The sequence below is a fragment of the Halichoeres trimaculatus genome, unplaced genomic scaffold (assembly GCF_033239565.1).
Source record: "Halichoeres trimaculatus isolate MK-OKI-2021-1 unplaced genomic scaffold, fHalTri1.1 fHalTri1_scaffold_22, whole genome shotgun sequence".
NCBI lineage: Eukaryota > Metazoa > Chordata > Actinopteri > Labriformes > Labridae > Halichoeres > Halichoeres trimaculatus.
In genome coordinates this window covers 13,289,343-13,305,364 of record NW_027437200.1, presented here as the reverse complement: position 1 = coordinate 13,305,364, position 16,022 = coordinate 13,289,343, and the positions used below count along the sequence as shown (strand labels likewise).

Here is a 16,022-nt window from a genome sequence, read left to right as displayed (position 1 = left end):
TGTATCCCTACCCCCCCCCCCCTCCTTTTTTCTCCCCCCCCCCCCCCCTCTCTCTCCCACTCTCTCTCCTCTATCTGTCTCTCTCTAACCCCAACACAGTCGAGACAGATGTCTGTCTAACATGAGTCTGGTTCTGTCCGAGGTTTCTGCCCGTTAAAGGGAAGTTTTTCCTTGCCATTGTAACTTGCTAAATGCTGCAAAGTCCTGTACTCATGGTGGATTAAGATAAGATAAGACTTCTTATCTTGTCTTGATGTTGGGTTTCTGCTAATAAAATTTTATTAACATTTACGGGTCTAGACCTGTAAATGTTTTTGTAAAGTGTCTTGAAATAACATTTGTTATGATTTGGCGCTATATAAATAAAGATTGATTGATTGATTGATTGAACTCAGTCCCAAGACCGATGGCTTTATGGCCCCGGCCAGATCATCACCCCCTGTGGACTTCGTTTGTCACCGGGTGAGAACAGAAAAGAGACTGTCAGATGGAAAAAGAGGTGAGAGAGACAAAGAGGGAGGAAGCAAAGATTAAAGTTTTACACTCCAACCTTTGAGAAGTGTTTTGCAACACAGCCGCTGTGTCCAGAGTTTACTACCAGACTGTTCTGTCAGATCTCTGCCGCATTACTGACTCTGAGCAGGAATAAACGCTCAAAGTTTTGATAAGGAAGCCTACCGTGGCGGCCAGGATCCAAACAAGGGGACAAAGGTCCTCTTGGGCTTATCGGTTCTTCACGTTATCTCCTTTTTTTTGTACTTCGGAGCGATGTTAAAGCGTGTTTGTAAACCGGTGACTGTAATACATTTTGTTTGGCTCTCATTCAGGACTCATGAAGGCGTGTTGTGTGGTTGCTGGGTTATTATTCCAGCTTACGCCTGCACCCCTGGGAGATCATATAATGAAATCACTGTGGATGCAAAGATGTTCCAGAGAAAGCACAGGAAAGAATAAAAAAACAGGTGCTCTCTTACCTCAAAAAGATTTGACGCCTCATTGCCATACTGAGTGGAAATGATCTCTGATTGGTCGCTGTACCATTTGAGGCCCCCCAGGAAGCTGTCTGCATCTAAGTCACTGACATCCAGCTCTGAGAGGTCAAGTTCAGGGAGGTCTGGGCAGAGGGGCTGGTCTTCACCAACCAAGGCAGCACACTAGAAAGAGAAGAGAAGATGTTTCAGGCGGTGAATTCTTTCAGCCAAGTTTGGAAACAATGATGGAATCAAAATCTGGACAGTGCTCAAAAACTTGCAAGAACAGAGTAATTCATACATTTACATAGCACACAAATAATCAACCCATGTCATCCTGACCTAAGCTACAATTTCTGCTTGTAAAAATGTATTTTGAAAATGTCGTCTGTCTCTCATGCAAACCTTTCACCTGTTTCCCCCTCACGTCCATCCAGCCCCTGTGTCCTCCCACCATCCCTCCCCGAGCTCTGCAATTGGCTCTGGCCTCCCTGCTACTAACTGATGCCTGTTGACATTCTGTTATTCACCAGCCACTTTTATGTAATCTAGACAATGTGTGCTGTATGTGGCAGCTGCTCCTCCTGCTTCCTCACCACCGCAGATCAGCTGCTCTGCTCTGGCTGCAAGTGAGCAGCAATGGAAGTGGAATCCAGCAGGGATTTTGTGTTTTCCTTTCTTTCTTTTTAAAGAGGGTGTTTGAAGAAGGAGGCAACAGGTTTACAGAGCTGATTTGCAGCAAAGATAAGCATTAGTAGAAGTAAGGCTTCTGTTTTGGCTTTGCAGATTTATACCAATCATTATGGGTGATATTAATTTCAGTATGCAGCCCCGGGGCAGGGAACCAGCAGTCAGCAGACCTTTCTCTGTGCCAAATGCAAACTTTGAGATGCATTTAAAGGCAAAAGCACACCAGGCTCCAGATGTGTTTACACTGCTACTGCGCACATGCAGCCCAAGCTTTAAAAAACAGCTTTGTGCCCACTGTCTAATAGAAAACACACTCCTAATATTATTGACAACACGTTTGCAGATGTGTGATAGCTACAGGATGGCCTAAAGACAGATATATTATCGATATCCTCAGGCGCAGCCGGGAGGTATTTGGCCCGCAGAGCGAGGAAGGATGAGAGTCGAGTTCGGCTCAGGGCAAAGCAGGGAGACGGATGCTGTGCCAAGGAGGGAAAAACCGCCCAGACACCGGTGTCACAGTTCATTCGTCGTCGGATTCGCACCAACATGAACACATGATGACTTCGACTACGATGAGACAAATCCGTTATGTTGCAAAGAGGACAGATTCACTGCGTCTTAGGCTTCCCCCCTGTGATGATCCAATCTGACAAGGCACGAAATGAGAAAAAAATGTAGCAGAGATGTTTGGGCATTCAAACTGGACGAGCTCTGCTCAATTAGCCTATCTTATGGACCTCTTGGTGGACTAATGAAATAGCGCCGCCAGACAGACAATCAGTGCGCACAAAAGCACTCCTGTGATTTACGCACGCTTCGCACATAAAAGCACCTGCAAGGGGAGGAATATCAGAGAGATCCTGCATGACAGTTCTCTCACTGACTTATTACACGGCACTGAGTCTACATGCATCATGGAATTAGTCGAAGGGAGCTCAAAAAACGCGTATGTTTCCGGTAAATTTGCAGAAACGGTGACGAAGACTCCCGCGTGAAGCCTACCTGGCTCAAGTGACAGGAGTGAAAATACGCGCAAAGAAACCTATATCAAGCCGAAATAACACATCTTATTTACTCTTTGCTTTCTGTTTACATCAAACAGCCTAGATAACCATAAATGTGCAGCAACACTGCAACAGCATCATGTTAAAACCTTCCTGAAGCATCCCTGAGCTCCTGTGCGCAGCCAGGTAGATCTAATGTGCATGAGAAGCTGGACGGGCTCGCTAAATTAGAAAAAAGGTGACGAATAAGTATCCCTTTGATGTGCCCTGTTATCTAAAAGCACTTTAATCATAACAGTGAGGGATGCAAACGAGATTTAAACGATGCATGACGCGAATTTGAGGTAATTATTCGCGTTAATGGGTGGAATTACGCAGGAGATGAGATGGAATTTGCACAAATATGGAAAGAACAAGTATGGTGGATGTTAATCTCCAGCCGGTGCTACGCTCCTCCGGCCGGGATGTTGGCACACAGACGTGGCCAGCTTCGTTACTATTATGATGCTTCTGCCTGCGCAATGCCAGATTATCGGTCCCTCTGTGTGGACAACCTTTGCTCCTGAAAATAACCTGCGCTATCCGGACGCAGCACATCAAAGGGATTGTTATCATCGGTGGATTTCATGCGTCAGCGAAATACCTGACTTTGAGACATTTCGGTCATTTCGGCATGAAAAGCTTCTCCGGCAGCGGAGCGCGTGTAGTCCGATATCCGACTGAACAGTGATCCTACGAAGGAAGCAATATATCTACATCTTTAAATGAGAAAAAAAGGGAGATTCCGCACAATTCCTCCACTTGTGTTATAGATTCCCGTCTTGTATATCCCCCGCATCCTCAAACTGTGTCCAGACGCGCACTACACCGGCATGCACTGCCAGCAGCAGCAGCAGCAGCAGCACCAGTGAAGAAGAGTATATGTGCAAATCACTGCCTCAGACAGTCAGCGTTGTCCATCCAGGGTGAAAAAAAGAAACTCCAGAGGGCTACAAAGATGAAACAAGTCGGATTTTTTTTTGCATGCGCTCACCTCTAATTCTCTCCACACCGAGTCCTGGTTACACCTGTCCCACGCCATCCAGCCACTGAATGACGGTCCCGGAAAATTATAAAAAAAAATAAAAAAAAGAAAAGAAAAAAAAAAGAAAAAAGAAAGAAATCAAGTAAAAAAGAAATCCACACACGCTTCCCACTCGCTCTCACACAGGCAACTGCTGCCCCTCGCCGAGAATGAACCGAGGGCACCTGTCTTACAACTGCTTTCCATCACATGACAAAGCTATTAAAAGTAGGCAGGGGAGTGACTCCGCGTCCACACTACTCGCCAGTGACGCGCGGGGAGCAGGCGGGGTCTGGCTGCGCACATAGTAAAAGCCTCTCCGTGCACTGCAAAAAATGTCCATCTGAAAACCATATCATGAGCCATCGATCTGTATATACAGTAGGTTGTGTTTGTGTCAGAAAAAAAGTGAGAGTGGAAAACAGTGAAGACGATCGTTGCTGCAGTCAGACCTGGCGAACAGGGTGATCGCGTAATCAATTCAGAACCCTTACTGGGAATATATATCATAAAATAGGAATATAGATTTCCTGCAGAGCTGGCAGCACATGGTCTCTTAGCTGTGTTTAAAATGTTTGAGGAACAAAACTAAAAGATTCGGCGTATTTTTTGCAGCTGGAGCGCAGATCCTTCGGCGTAGTTAGGCAAATTAGGCATTCTTGTTAAAGAATCAATAAATTAGAGATTAAAAAACATACATGTATGTACAACTGGATGTGGATACGTAGAAAAGTGAGATTGATTCTGTTTCTGCAGGTTGAATATACAAGCAGCGTTCAAAAGCCTCATCGGTAAAGTGAATATTTGGAGAAGTATGCAGAAATCCAAAAGAGCTGGGGCATATATTTTATTATCATAAGTGGAAAAGGTTTTAAAGAACGGATGGCAGGATTCGGCGTGTATTTTGTAGCTGGATCGTAAATGTTGAGAGTCAAATAGAGAAAATATGTATGAAGATGTCCATCAAAGGGAAATGAGCATCGTCACTCATCTCTTTTTGCTTTCCACGGCGTGAATCTCCAGAGAGAGTCTGGATCTTTAGTTCTTCAGAAAGTGAGTGAAACAAACCCAACGCGCTTTAAGATGGGAGATTCATCTCACCGAGAAAAAGAGAATTAAAGTCTTAAAGTAAGTCAGAATCAGTTTAAAGGAAAGAAAATCTATCATTTTTAAAGTTTTAGCTTTAATCACGTTTAAAACAAATCAAACCATACACTCGCGAGATCAAATCACACACCGTTTCCTTCATTCCTGCTTTAACCGTGACCTAAAACGCCTGCCTGGTCGTATAGAGTATCAAGCAAGGTAATTTAGCCTTTTTAAAAGTGTTTCTTTGTCCACTGAGAAGCAATAAAAAAGGACAGGTGGCAGTATCAAGCATGTATACAGTGTCAACAGGACGTGTATAGGCAACACTACCTGAGGAAAATAAAAACAGAGGCTTTGTGGACATGTCAAACAAAGTGGCTTTTCTGTTAGGCAGACTGCTAGGATAATGCAGGAGCAATTCTCTGCATTGTCTTCCTTAGATTACATCTTTAACCGACATCATTTTATATGCAAATTCTAGGAGTTAGTCACCTTTTTTGGTGGGGCTCATGAATGATTCGAAAACCACCCCGTCAACGTAAAAGGAGACAGCTTCCACAGTTCTTTTACTTTCCAGGACACCAAGTTAACTTTTGACTATAAATTTCTGTAATAAGAAGCTAACCCTGATCCAATTTTTAGCCTTGTAAGCTATTAAGTCCACCTGAGCATGCAAGAAGCAATTGTCTTCCTAAATTAGTGATCCACATGCAGGTCTCATTAAACACAAAGCTGCACAGAAACCTCTATAAACAGGTTCAGGGACTTGACATGTACATTGCAGACTGTGTGTGTACTGTGTGTGCAGTTTAACACACTATACGTGTCTGTGCTGTGCTTATGGGTATCTGAGGGCGTTTGTACCACTAAATCTATACATCTGCTTCTCAGAGCGTGCCCAGAGATGCTACCCAGAAGCCACGGCGAAACCCGATCAGAGCAGGTGGCGTGTGCAGTGACCTCACAGAGCCCAGATGGACCAGTACCACGGAGACTGTTATATAGGGGGGCAACATGGGAGTGAAATGGAGCTTGATGGTTGCTGGTTTTGTGGCTGTGGAAGAGAAAAACAGTTGTAAGTAACTCCTCTGTGTTTATGTGGTGTCCAACAGATGCAGGTTCACTATAGCGTGAGTCAAAGCAACAAAATGTTTGCAGATTTAACAAAAAAAAAAAAAAAGAAGAAGAAGAAGAAAGAGACAGATTCTTCTTTCTTGGCAGGAGATATGTGCTGGTAAATGTTATTTCTCCCTCTCCTGAAGCGGCATGTGAGTCACAGTCGAAAGGCTTATCTGATTGTACTCTTCATGCCAATTAAGACAACGCAAGCTAAATATAGATATAATGTTATGATTTCCTTTCTTGAATGGCCTTTGATTCTCTTTTTTCCCCTCTAAACACATTCTTTGCTAGAGGCTGCGTATTTATGTATGCAGCAGGAGAGATTTATAGATACCAGAATCATTTCAGAAAAGAAAAAGAGTTTTTACATCCTTAGGTACAGGTAATCTTTGAAACTCTTCTGCTTTAGCTGCACAGAGCTGCTAATGATGGAGTAAGTGAGGGGAGTTTGCTGCAGCAATAGAAACAAAGAGGGTGTTTCAGGCGCATCACTTTGTTTAAGATCATTTTGCTCCTCAGATTTGACCCGGGGTGTTGCTTTCACACTGTCCCTGCATTTAGCCGCTCTTATAGATATCACTTCTCCCGGGAGGTTGAACCTATAGGGTGGGGTGTGAAAAGTTGTTCACACCCATTGATGCATAGCATGCTGCTATGTGATGCACCTAACTTCTCTTTAAGGCCTTGAGGACAATCTGCAGAGTAAAGCACTAAATACACTTTGGAAGTAAATGTTAAAAACCCAGCAAGTCAAAAATAATGACAAAACGTGACAACTTTTCTGTTTGCAAAGAGAATAAAACCACTTTGTGCAGCAGGAAAACTTCAGCCAGACTTAGTGGAAATTAAAGATTTTGTTAATGATTGTCCCCAGAAAGCAAAAAAGGTCTTGATAATGACAGACTTTCTCTAGGAAGTCAGCTGACAAGTGCAGCGATTGAGGCCAAAAGCTGGTAATCCACATCATTATCTTTGCTTAATTATTCAGTATTGCCTGAATCATAGCGAAAAATCTCAGTTTTAACTTTTACATACAAAAGAATTCAGGTTGTATTGATCCTGATGTGAAAAATGTGCTTGTTTAAATTTAATTCACTCAGACAGCCTTTTTTTAACAGTGTCATTTTTGACAGTCCATCCATACTCAAGTGGCCGCGTCTTGTTTTCCTTTTTCCATAAATTGTGTCAGTGGCCCTCAGAGAGTGTGCTGCTGCTGCTGCTGCTTCTGCTTCTGCTTCTGCACAGTGTGGGGGGATGATTCATATCACTTTGTTGCATGTCATTGCTCCCAACAGAATCTATCCTAGCATCTGGCCAGTTTAATACATGGTGGCTGGATTCATATGAATTAATTGAGGGCAGAGGTAAAATGGAGCGCTACATCTATTCATTTATTGTTCCCGACTGTTAAAAGACAGCTCCCGCTTTGTTCCTCCAGCTTGTCATTGTATGTGGCTTCAGTACTTTGGCGCTTGGGGGATTTTTTGTCTTTGACAACTTGTATTGTTTTCTCCTTATTAGGGGACAGTGGAGGAATCAGTCACATTCTATAAAAGTCAATTGCTCAACATGGAAAGTCGCGCCATGGATAAAACCAACAGGAAGAAATGTAATTAGAAGTGTTAATATTTGCCTCAAATGTGGTGTTAAACATAAAAACCTTAAAGAACTCAAGCTATAACACATAAAGTTGTACATTGCTAGTGTTAAGCTTTAAAAATTGACCCACAATAACACTACACATTTAAAAAAAATCAGCCCCTGCAGCATATTTAACCCAGAAACATGTAATTTGACAGGCTTATGAGCTATGACTTGAACAACAAATAACTCTTTGAGAAACACTGGAAACACAATAGAAGACCAAATAATTCAAACCAAATTTTGGTTGAAATAAAAACTTCTTGACTTGCTAAATTTAGCTTTTTCAAGGATCCTTCATGGGTTAACTAGTGCCAGGTGTATTTTTTTTAAATATATAAATATATAACTTTATTTTAAGGTTTTTAGGTTATGTAACATATATACAAACAGATATGCATACATAATAACATACTGCACATACTGAACTTGTACAGACAATAAAAACTTCAAACCCATCCATAAATCCTCATGAACCCCCAATGACCAAGAGCACAACCCTAGCCAAAGATGATCAATACAGTTGAGTCGAGGTGTTAATTGACATTTGTTAATAAATAAACATAAAACTAAATAAGCACAAAACAGGTTACAAAGGTTGAATATGTAAAATTCACAAGTAAATAAAAACAGAAACAAAACTGAAACTAATATGAAACAGGGATTCATTTTATTGTATTAATCTATTGCAGCAACAGGTTAACATTGACATCAAAGAGACTTTTTTTTATATAAATTCGACAACAGGAGACCATACTTTTGTGAACTTATCAGGGTATCCTCTCAGTGTGTACCTTATTATCTCTAGTTGTAACAGAGACAGTAGCTCTAGTCCCAGGGTTTTAGCACCAATTTAAATTTGCTGCATGGCTAAATGACACTCAAAACGTAAAAATGTACCAACATCTTTAACCAAACGTAAATGACATGGCTTGGGTTACTCGGTAAAACCAGTGGGGTTTTTTATGCCTTAAACCAGAGAGGACAGGAAAGTGTATAAGGTGGGAAACAGGGTGAAAGAGGGGAGTGACACAGGCCAGACTCAAACCGGGCCACCCGCTCAGGGGCCCTCAACATCTGTGGATTTTTCAAGCTGTTTCCAGTGATCAAACTTGGGCTTTCTCCTAAAAGGTGGCTTATCTGATTCTCAAAATAAGTGGCACAGGATTAGGAAAGACCTGAATGAAGCTCTTTGGCTTTTGTACAAAACCCAAAAATGTCCCACTGTGAAACAGAAGCTTGCTGTAACAAAGTCCAAACTGCCTCAGAATACACATGTGTGATAAAACTTTTCCTCTGCACTTACAAATATGTCTCAGTGTGTATTTTTTTTATACTGCCATCTACATGTGATAGCATAAAAAATAAATTAACTCTGGTCTGCAAAATTAGTTTTGGCCATAAAAATTGAAACTGGCTGAAACTGTACTTGAAATCCTATTCAATCACTTTTTTTTGACCTATTTTCTTTCTCAAAGGCTGCATTTTTCTAAACATTGCAGTACAAAAGCATATTTTAATTCCTTCCTGATACTGTCAGTAGGAAACAGCAAGATAACCTCTCTATCTGTACATTTACCTGCCTCTATAGCTTCCATGCCTTATGTGCAACAAGATAAACAGTGTGACGCCATGAATTATGGCAACCCCCACCCTCTGACATACAGTAAGCCAGTACATTCTCTCCCTGAGAAGATTTTTACATCGCCTCTCTTTGTAGTGCCCTTCAGAGAACCCGTCGCCTCACCGCCCCGCGTGCAGGCGTGTAATCCTTTCCATCAATGAACTCCACTGTGTCATTTAGCCACTCTCAGGATGGCGGCTACTCTCCCCGCAGAGAGTCCAGCCCACATTATTAAGGCAAATGGCATGAAGAGGCAAGGGCCAGTTAGCCGTGGCTGACTGAAAATAGCATCAGTCCCACGCAGGGCAGGTAAACACAAAAAAGGAGCCTGGGGCGTCACACAGGACATTCCCACCCTCACCCCTCCTTACTCCAGCTCTGTTTCAGAGCAGAAAACAGAGGAAAAATGACAGCCTTGCCCCCCCCAGACGACGAATTCGCAGACGAATAATATCACGGTCACGTGGTGATGGAAGTCGGAGTCTCCCGATTGGAGCTGTGTGTTGTCAGGCTGTTATTGGGCTTGTTTAAAATCACCAGCAAGTCATGCAAGATGCATGCAGAAAGTGGCGGCAGAGAGGGGGTGGGGGTGGGGGGGTACTGTGAGTGCAGGCCTGGTGTGTAATGCGTCTTGGTGGAGAACTGTGCTAAACTAGCGCTCTGGGCAGGGACTTCTGAGGCACTTTGTGTTTTGCTTGGGTATAGCACTCACAAGGAATATTAAAATTTATGGACCATGAGGGTTTTGGGTTGCAAACACACATGCATAAACAAGACTGGCGCACTCCCTGTGCTTAAAATGCTACAAACCCAAACTTTGAAATTGCTGTAAAATTCCAACAGATGCCACATGCCCGGCAATGTAACTGGAGGAAATGAGATGCGCTTGTGTGGGGGGAGACACAGAGAAGTCTTTTCTTCTGAAAGGGCATATGAAAATTGTGCTTTCTGTCATGTTGAATATGAGAATAAGGCAGTTTCTGAATTTTAAAGTACACCTTGTGAGTCACAAGCCATGGCTTGTACTAATGTTAACGACAATGGTTAGAGTCTGTGTTACTGCATGGTCGTTATGTTTACATTTAAATATCTGTTGCCTGAAAAACTAAACATCACCAGGAACTGAAATGAGCAGAATGTGAAAACATTGATGAGATCTCATCAGAGGCTACAGGCGAATTATCGCACATCTCTGCAAACCGCGAAACCCTCCTGCTAGTTATGAGGAGGGCCCACAGCACAACAGATGTTGCTTGATTTCTCAAATAATAGAGAGGCAGACCTGAATACCTTGACAGCGCAGTCTATGTACTCTTAGCACTGGAAGAGCGCCAGGGAAGAACTGGGTCAGCTGGAGTGCACCGTGCCTTGTGGAACTCCACGTTAAAACAGCATCAGGGGGGAGAGGAGGAAAGACGTGGAGGAGAGATGGTGGCAGCGGGGGGACGACGACACACAGGTAGAAATTTCTGGAGCAGCACAACCAGTTTTTTTTTTTTTTTTAACTCTTGTATCATGGAAATGTGAGCTGAAACGTTACACCCCTGAGTCCAGACTGCAGTCTAATTATTTTGAGCAATGAAAAGAGATGGGAAAAAAAGGAGGAATGAGAGGGAGAAAAAAATGCATGCGAGATGCAGTTCTTTCATACAGCCTGCATACGGGGTGTATAACCACAAGCCTGAAAAAAATCCTTACGGCACAATAAAACTGATTGTATCATCACCTTTTTTTCCCCTTACAGGGTGCATTTCTACTACTCCTCACATCTCCACCTAAAGGAAGCATGTAGTACAGGAGTATACAGTGATGGTGGGGAAAAAAGGGAATGCAGAGCAAGAATGTAGAGAAAGAGAAGTCACAGTCAATAGCCGTTTTTGCCAAGGCTTCCCAGCGGAAAAAAGAGCAAAGAGACAAAAGGAGCAGATGGATGGAGATGGAGCTAATGGTGAAAAGGAGTGTGACAGGGAATAACAAAAGCAAGAGGGAGTGATAGAAAGATTTGGACAAAGACAGGGTGTAAATTGGAGGCCGATGTGGAGGGAGGGGAAGGAAGATGGAAGTGCAAAGAGGAAATGAGGAATTCAAGAAAGGGTCAGGTGGATAGGAGGCAAGGGAACAGACCTCACAATGCACAGAGGATGCTTCATCAAGAATAACCAACAGGCCTGGACTGGTGAACTCCTGGTGCTGCTCCTGCTATCTCAGTGTTAATCTAATGGATATCACCTTCCCCTCCCCTTCCCCCGCATAGTCTGGCCACAATCTGAGATCTTCTTGCTTACGATGAGAATCTGACTCACATATGCTACGTATTCATTTACAGGAATGCCTGGATTTTCCACTCCTGAAATGACCTCAGTTACCCCTCCTCACTATGAACTTCTGGGAAACAAAGTTGAGTTGCTCCCTCCTTTGTCAAGGGTATTAAAATTAGAGGAAGTAATGACACACAGAAGCAAAGATGACAAAGTAATTGGTTTTGATGTGTGTAAAATCTTGATTTCAACCGGACACAGCATTCAAATGACTTGGCAGCAGTCCGTCAACATAAAAATGTGTGTAAGCAGATTGTGGATTGTGCTGAGCAATAATTCTAGCTTTTTCCTTGTGAGTAGGCAACGTCAGTGTTTTTGGAAACTGAACATTTTTTTCTTTCTCATTTTCCAGTCAGATGTTTTGCCTCAGGTCATTTTTGAGTTCCTGGAAACAAATGATTTCCATCGTTTATTTTTAGGCTATCAGATCATCAGTGGTAGAAATCAAGAGTGAGATTATCTGTCAGACAGTCATTCAATCAGTCAACCCTTGCCCTGGCTCTTCCATCCCTGTACAGCCTCCTCCAAGTCTCTCCCATAATCCCCTGTAGTGTGTGTGTGTGTGTGTGTTTTTTTTGTGGTGCTCTGTTTCCACTGGGACTGTCATCGCTGCCACAATAAACAGGATTAATCAGCTCTGGCATTGGGCACTTTGGTCCAGATGACGCATGTAATTAAGAAGTAATTGGCATGTCATCTGTACATGAGGAAATATGACACGCGCTAGCCAGATGTACTCACTCCGCCCGGCAACAAGCGATGCAGGAACAACTATGTCCTCACAGCTATTTTTTTTTTTTTGTTTGGAGATAACTTCCTTTGCGGTGCTGACACTCTCACTTCCTTAATGTCTTTGCTCCCCTCGCATTGTAATTCACTCGCCTATTCATTTATTTACATGCTAACACACTTAAACGCTAATTTGCTAACTTATTCACTTATTTACATGCTAACCCACTTACCACCGCTTGCATTCAGCAACTTATTCATTTATCTACATCCAGGATGACACAGTTACTTTCTTGAGTATTCATTTATGCACGTAGGAAGTCACTTATGTTCTCGCCGGCTTAATTAAGAGGCCCCTCTCTTTTCACTTGGCACAAAAGGATGGGTTTATGCAGCTCAATATATACTGTAGCTGCACACAATGGGAGATGGCCAAGATGCCCTTTTATGTTTAGGGTCACGCTGGCTGCAACAATAGGTCTGAACTAACTCTTATCTCTCCTTGTAAACGTGAAGCTACCGGATAAGTCAGAGCCCGATTTCATGGCTCATGGGGGAGATGTTAGGATGAGCATAACCGAGGGGAGAGTTTTCTTATATGCCCTTGCACCTTATATATCCTTGGTTGTTAGGGCAGTCAGTAAAAAAAAGAAAAGAAAGAAATTCACTGCAGGCTTTAGGGGGTGCTTAATCTAGGCACATATAGCAAAGACGCATCCCTATTTATTACTTTTTCATAGTTACTTAGATTATCTGTGGCCATTTGTCAGTGTAAATGCAAAATTGAATTGCATTACCTTAAGAAGGACCATTACGTACGCAAAACTTATGCTGCTTCTTCTCTTTAAATTCAATTTGCTCAGGAATATTAAAGATGTGCCAAAGCAAATAGTTATTATGAAGCATACATGTTTCAGAAAGAGATCCAAATGCAGAAAACAAACCAAAGTGAGCCCAGCAGCTCTGAAACAAAGTTTGAGCCGCCTCCAGGAGGGGTGAGCCTGGCAGGGGAGGGAGGTCAGCGATGCACTTGGCTGGTAACCTCAGATAGCTGCTGGCTAATTTGCAGTATGCCCCCAATCGCAACAGAAAGCCCAGAGCCACGCTGAGGGGAGAGAGAGGGTGGCCATAACGGCAAAGCAAATGGCTCATAGAGATATCCCAGTTGTTTTTCATCACATCAATTTCACGCCTATGCCGCCAGTTTTTTCTCTTTTTTTCAGAAATGTGACAAGATGGAGACTAGGGAGGAAAAAATGAAGAAAAAGGAGGAAGAGAGGATAAGGGAGATAGTGAGGAAGAAAACAAAGAGCTGTGAGATACATAAAGCTGGCTGTGTTAATCTGGAGGCCTGCTCCTGCTGCCAGTGATTGCTGTCAAAGCTGTCTCGTGAACAAACAAATGAGAATATCGCAAGGGCTAATATCTTTACTGACAACGTTGCTCAACCACTTCTCAATTTAGTGATGCAACAAAGAAGTTCTTTGGGCAATTTAGTTTCACTCTTTCTGCTAGGTTCACAGAGAGTTAAAGGAAGACAAATATTTCTTTATAAAAAAAATAACGAAGAAAACTGAACCAAGACTGTTAGTGAATACTTTCAGAGCCACACACTTAATAAGTCACTGTTGGGTTATGTTTTCCAGCACAGAAACTTAAGATAATCCCAAAGTGGATTAGTTGAGCACAGGGGCGTATTCAGGTGAATGCCATGGGGTGGCTGCTCCTCCAAAATCAGCGGCCACCCCAAAATTCTATGATTATCAATCTGGAGGCAAGACTTGCATTGACATTTACATTTTGGATGTTTCAACAGGCTGATAGTAAAGAGAAAGTTTACTTTTTAAATCTTTATTCATTCTTCAAGTGGGGTTGTAGTTAAAAGTAAAGAGGATCCTGGTCAACTGGGCCCTTTGGTTGGGACACAGGCCAGAGAACGTGTTCGTAAGCTAAGCTATTAATTCCCATGCATGGGGGTCAGTTTTCCCACAGTATTTACATTTTTGAGTTGATTTTTGAGTTTGATGATGATGAAAAAGTAAGAAACAAGGGAGAGAGAGTTGGACATGACATGAGGTCATGGGCCAAAGGTTAGACAGTAAACCCCCTTCTTTAAGGATGACCATCTCCATACCAGGGGCTTAGGTCTTCTGGCCTCCTTACCTCATTCTGACTCAAACAAAGTTAGGATGAGTGGAGCTCTATTAGTTAATATAACATCTTCAGACAATACGCTTAAAAACTCTGTATCAGAAACAAATGGGTGATGTCACAGAGACTATGCCCATGTTTTATACAGTCTTTTGGTAAATCACTTCCTTTTTACAAGTTTGTCATCCAACCCCACTTAAAGAGATTAAACTTTAAAGTTCTACCCCTGTAAACTGGCATAATTTTGTTTGTTTGTACCCTCAAGTGTGACTCCAGGCCATTAGCATTTGAAAAAAGAGCCTAACCCAGAAGTGAAAGTTGGTGTGATTAGATAAGAAATATTTAGCAAAAGCTGTTCATAGAAAAGTTTTTTTTACAAACTTGATGCCTCTACATGCTTTAGTTAGTGCCCTGACTAGGGATGGTACCAAATTAGGTACTTTTACAGGTATCGACTGAACTCTGTCAAGAGTACCAGGTACCAATTCACATAGAATAAAAAGGTACCATGTTACCATGCATTAGGTACCTAAATGCACCCTAGCGACTGTGAGGGAGTGGAAGAGTATGGGATTTTCAAAACTGTACATGAACACAGCAATATGTTAAATTGTTAAATTGAAAAAATATACTTTATTATAAAACAAAATGATATTGTTTACCACGTAAACACAAACAAGCACCATATTGGTACCGTTGAGTACCGGTGCCAGGTACCGGGCATTGGTACTGTATCGTTTCAAATGTAGAAAGTATCCATCCCTAGCCCTGACAGGGCCACCCTAGACACCCAAGTCCAGACACAGCCCTGCAAGAGTACTACAACTAAAGCTGCTTTGACTTCCACTGTTATATTCTCACTGACAGTTCACCTTTATGTCATACCTCAAAGGAAAACTACCAGATTCCCCCTGAAAACTTACGTTTACTGATAAAAGGTGTTGTGGCTATCATAAGTTCCTATCTATGGTGCAAACATGTCTGTTTGCACAAGATTGTAGTTCTTTAACTTTACAATTACTTTACAACTCCTAAACCAAACAGATTTTACAGCAGTTTGCATACTTCTTGACTTTCATCAGAGTTTAAGAAAACAAGTGTTACGCAGCGTCATGACTCAAGAGGAAGGCATCCATGTGAGTTGTGTAATTATAAACAGGCTGTTGCGATGACAAATCAGTTAAAAAGTACATGGAGTGCTAAAGTTTGTGTTAAGTACAGGATGTGTTTGTTGTATATGTACAGACTTCTGCACTGCAGATAAACTGCAGGAAGTCCAGGCCTAATAAAAACTCTCACTGAGCGCCTGATGGAGCTCTCGCTTGGCAGGGGAATAGTCAACAAGACTCCAACTCATTGGACAATCTTCCATCCAGTATAATTAATGATGGTGCATTTTTAATTACCCCTGTGTGGCGGTAGGTACTACAGCTTTTGTTTATTGAGCCCCACTGATACCCATATTAACAAAGTTAGGTTAATGATAGAGGTATTTTACTTAATAGCATTTTTATTACTCCCGCTAAGAATGAAGCAATTAATTAACAATGGGCGAATTAAGTTCCTCTCCTGTAATGGCCTACCAACACAGGACATCATTACCAATAGTCAAAATAA

General features: G+C 42.2%; 1 protein-coding gene across 6 annotated transcripts in view; it reads right to left on the bottom strand.

Moving 5' to 3' along the window:
- Positions 1-16,022, bottom strand: part of ppargc1a (peroxisome proliferator-activated receptor gamma, coactivator 1 alpha) — a 340,797-nt gene that overhangs the window by 40,485 nt on the left and 284,290 nt on the right. For 3 of the 6 annotated variants that reach the window (XM_074699385.1, XM_074699387.1, XM_074699386.1), the window contains exon 2: positions 975-1,154. In XM_074699385.1, the coding sequence (XP_074555486.1) occupies positions 975-1,154 (180 nt within the window). Of the gene's footprint in view, positions 1-974; positions 1,155-3,311; positions 3,516-3,701; positions 3,936-16,022 lie in introns of those variants that run through there. The other 3 variants (XM_074699388.1, XM_074699389.1, XM_074699390.1) reach the window with 2 other exon arrangements.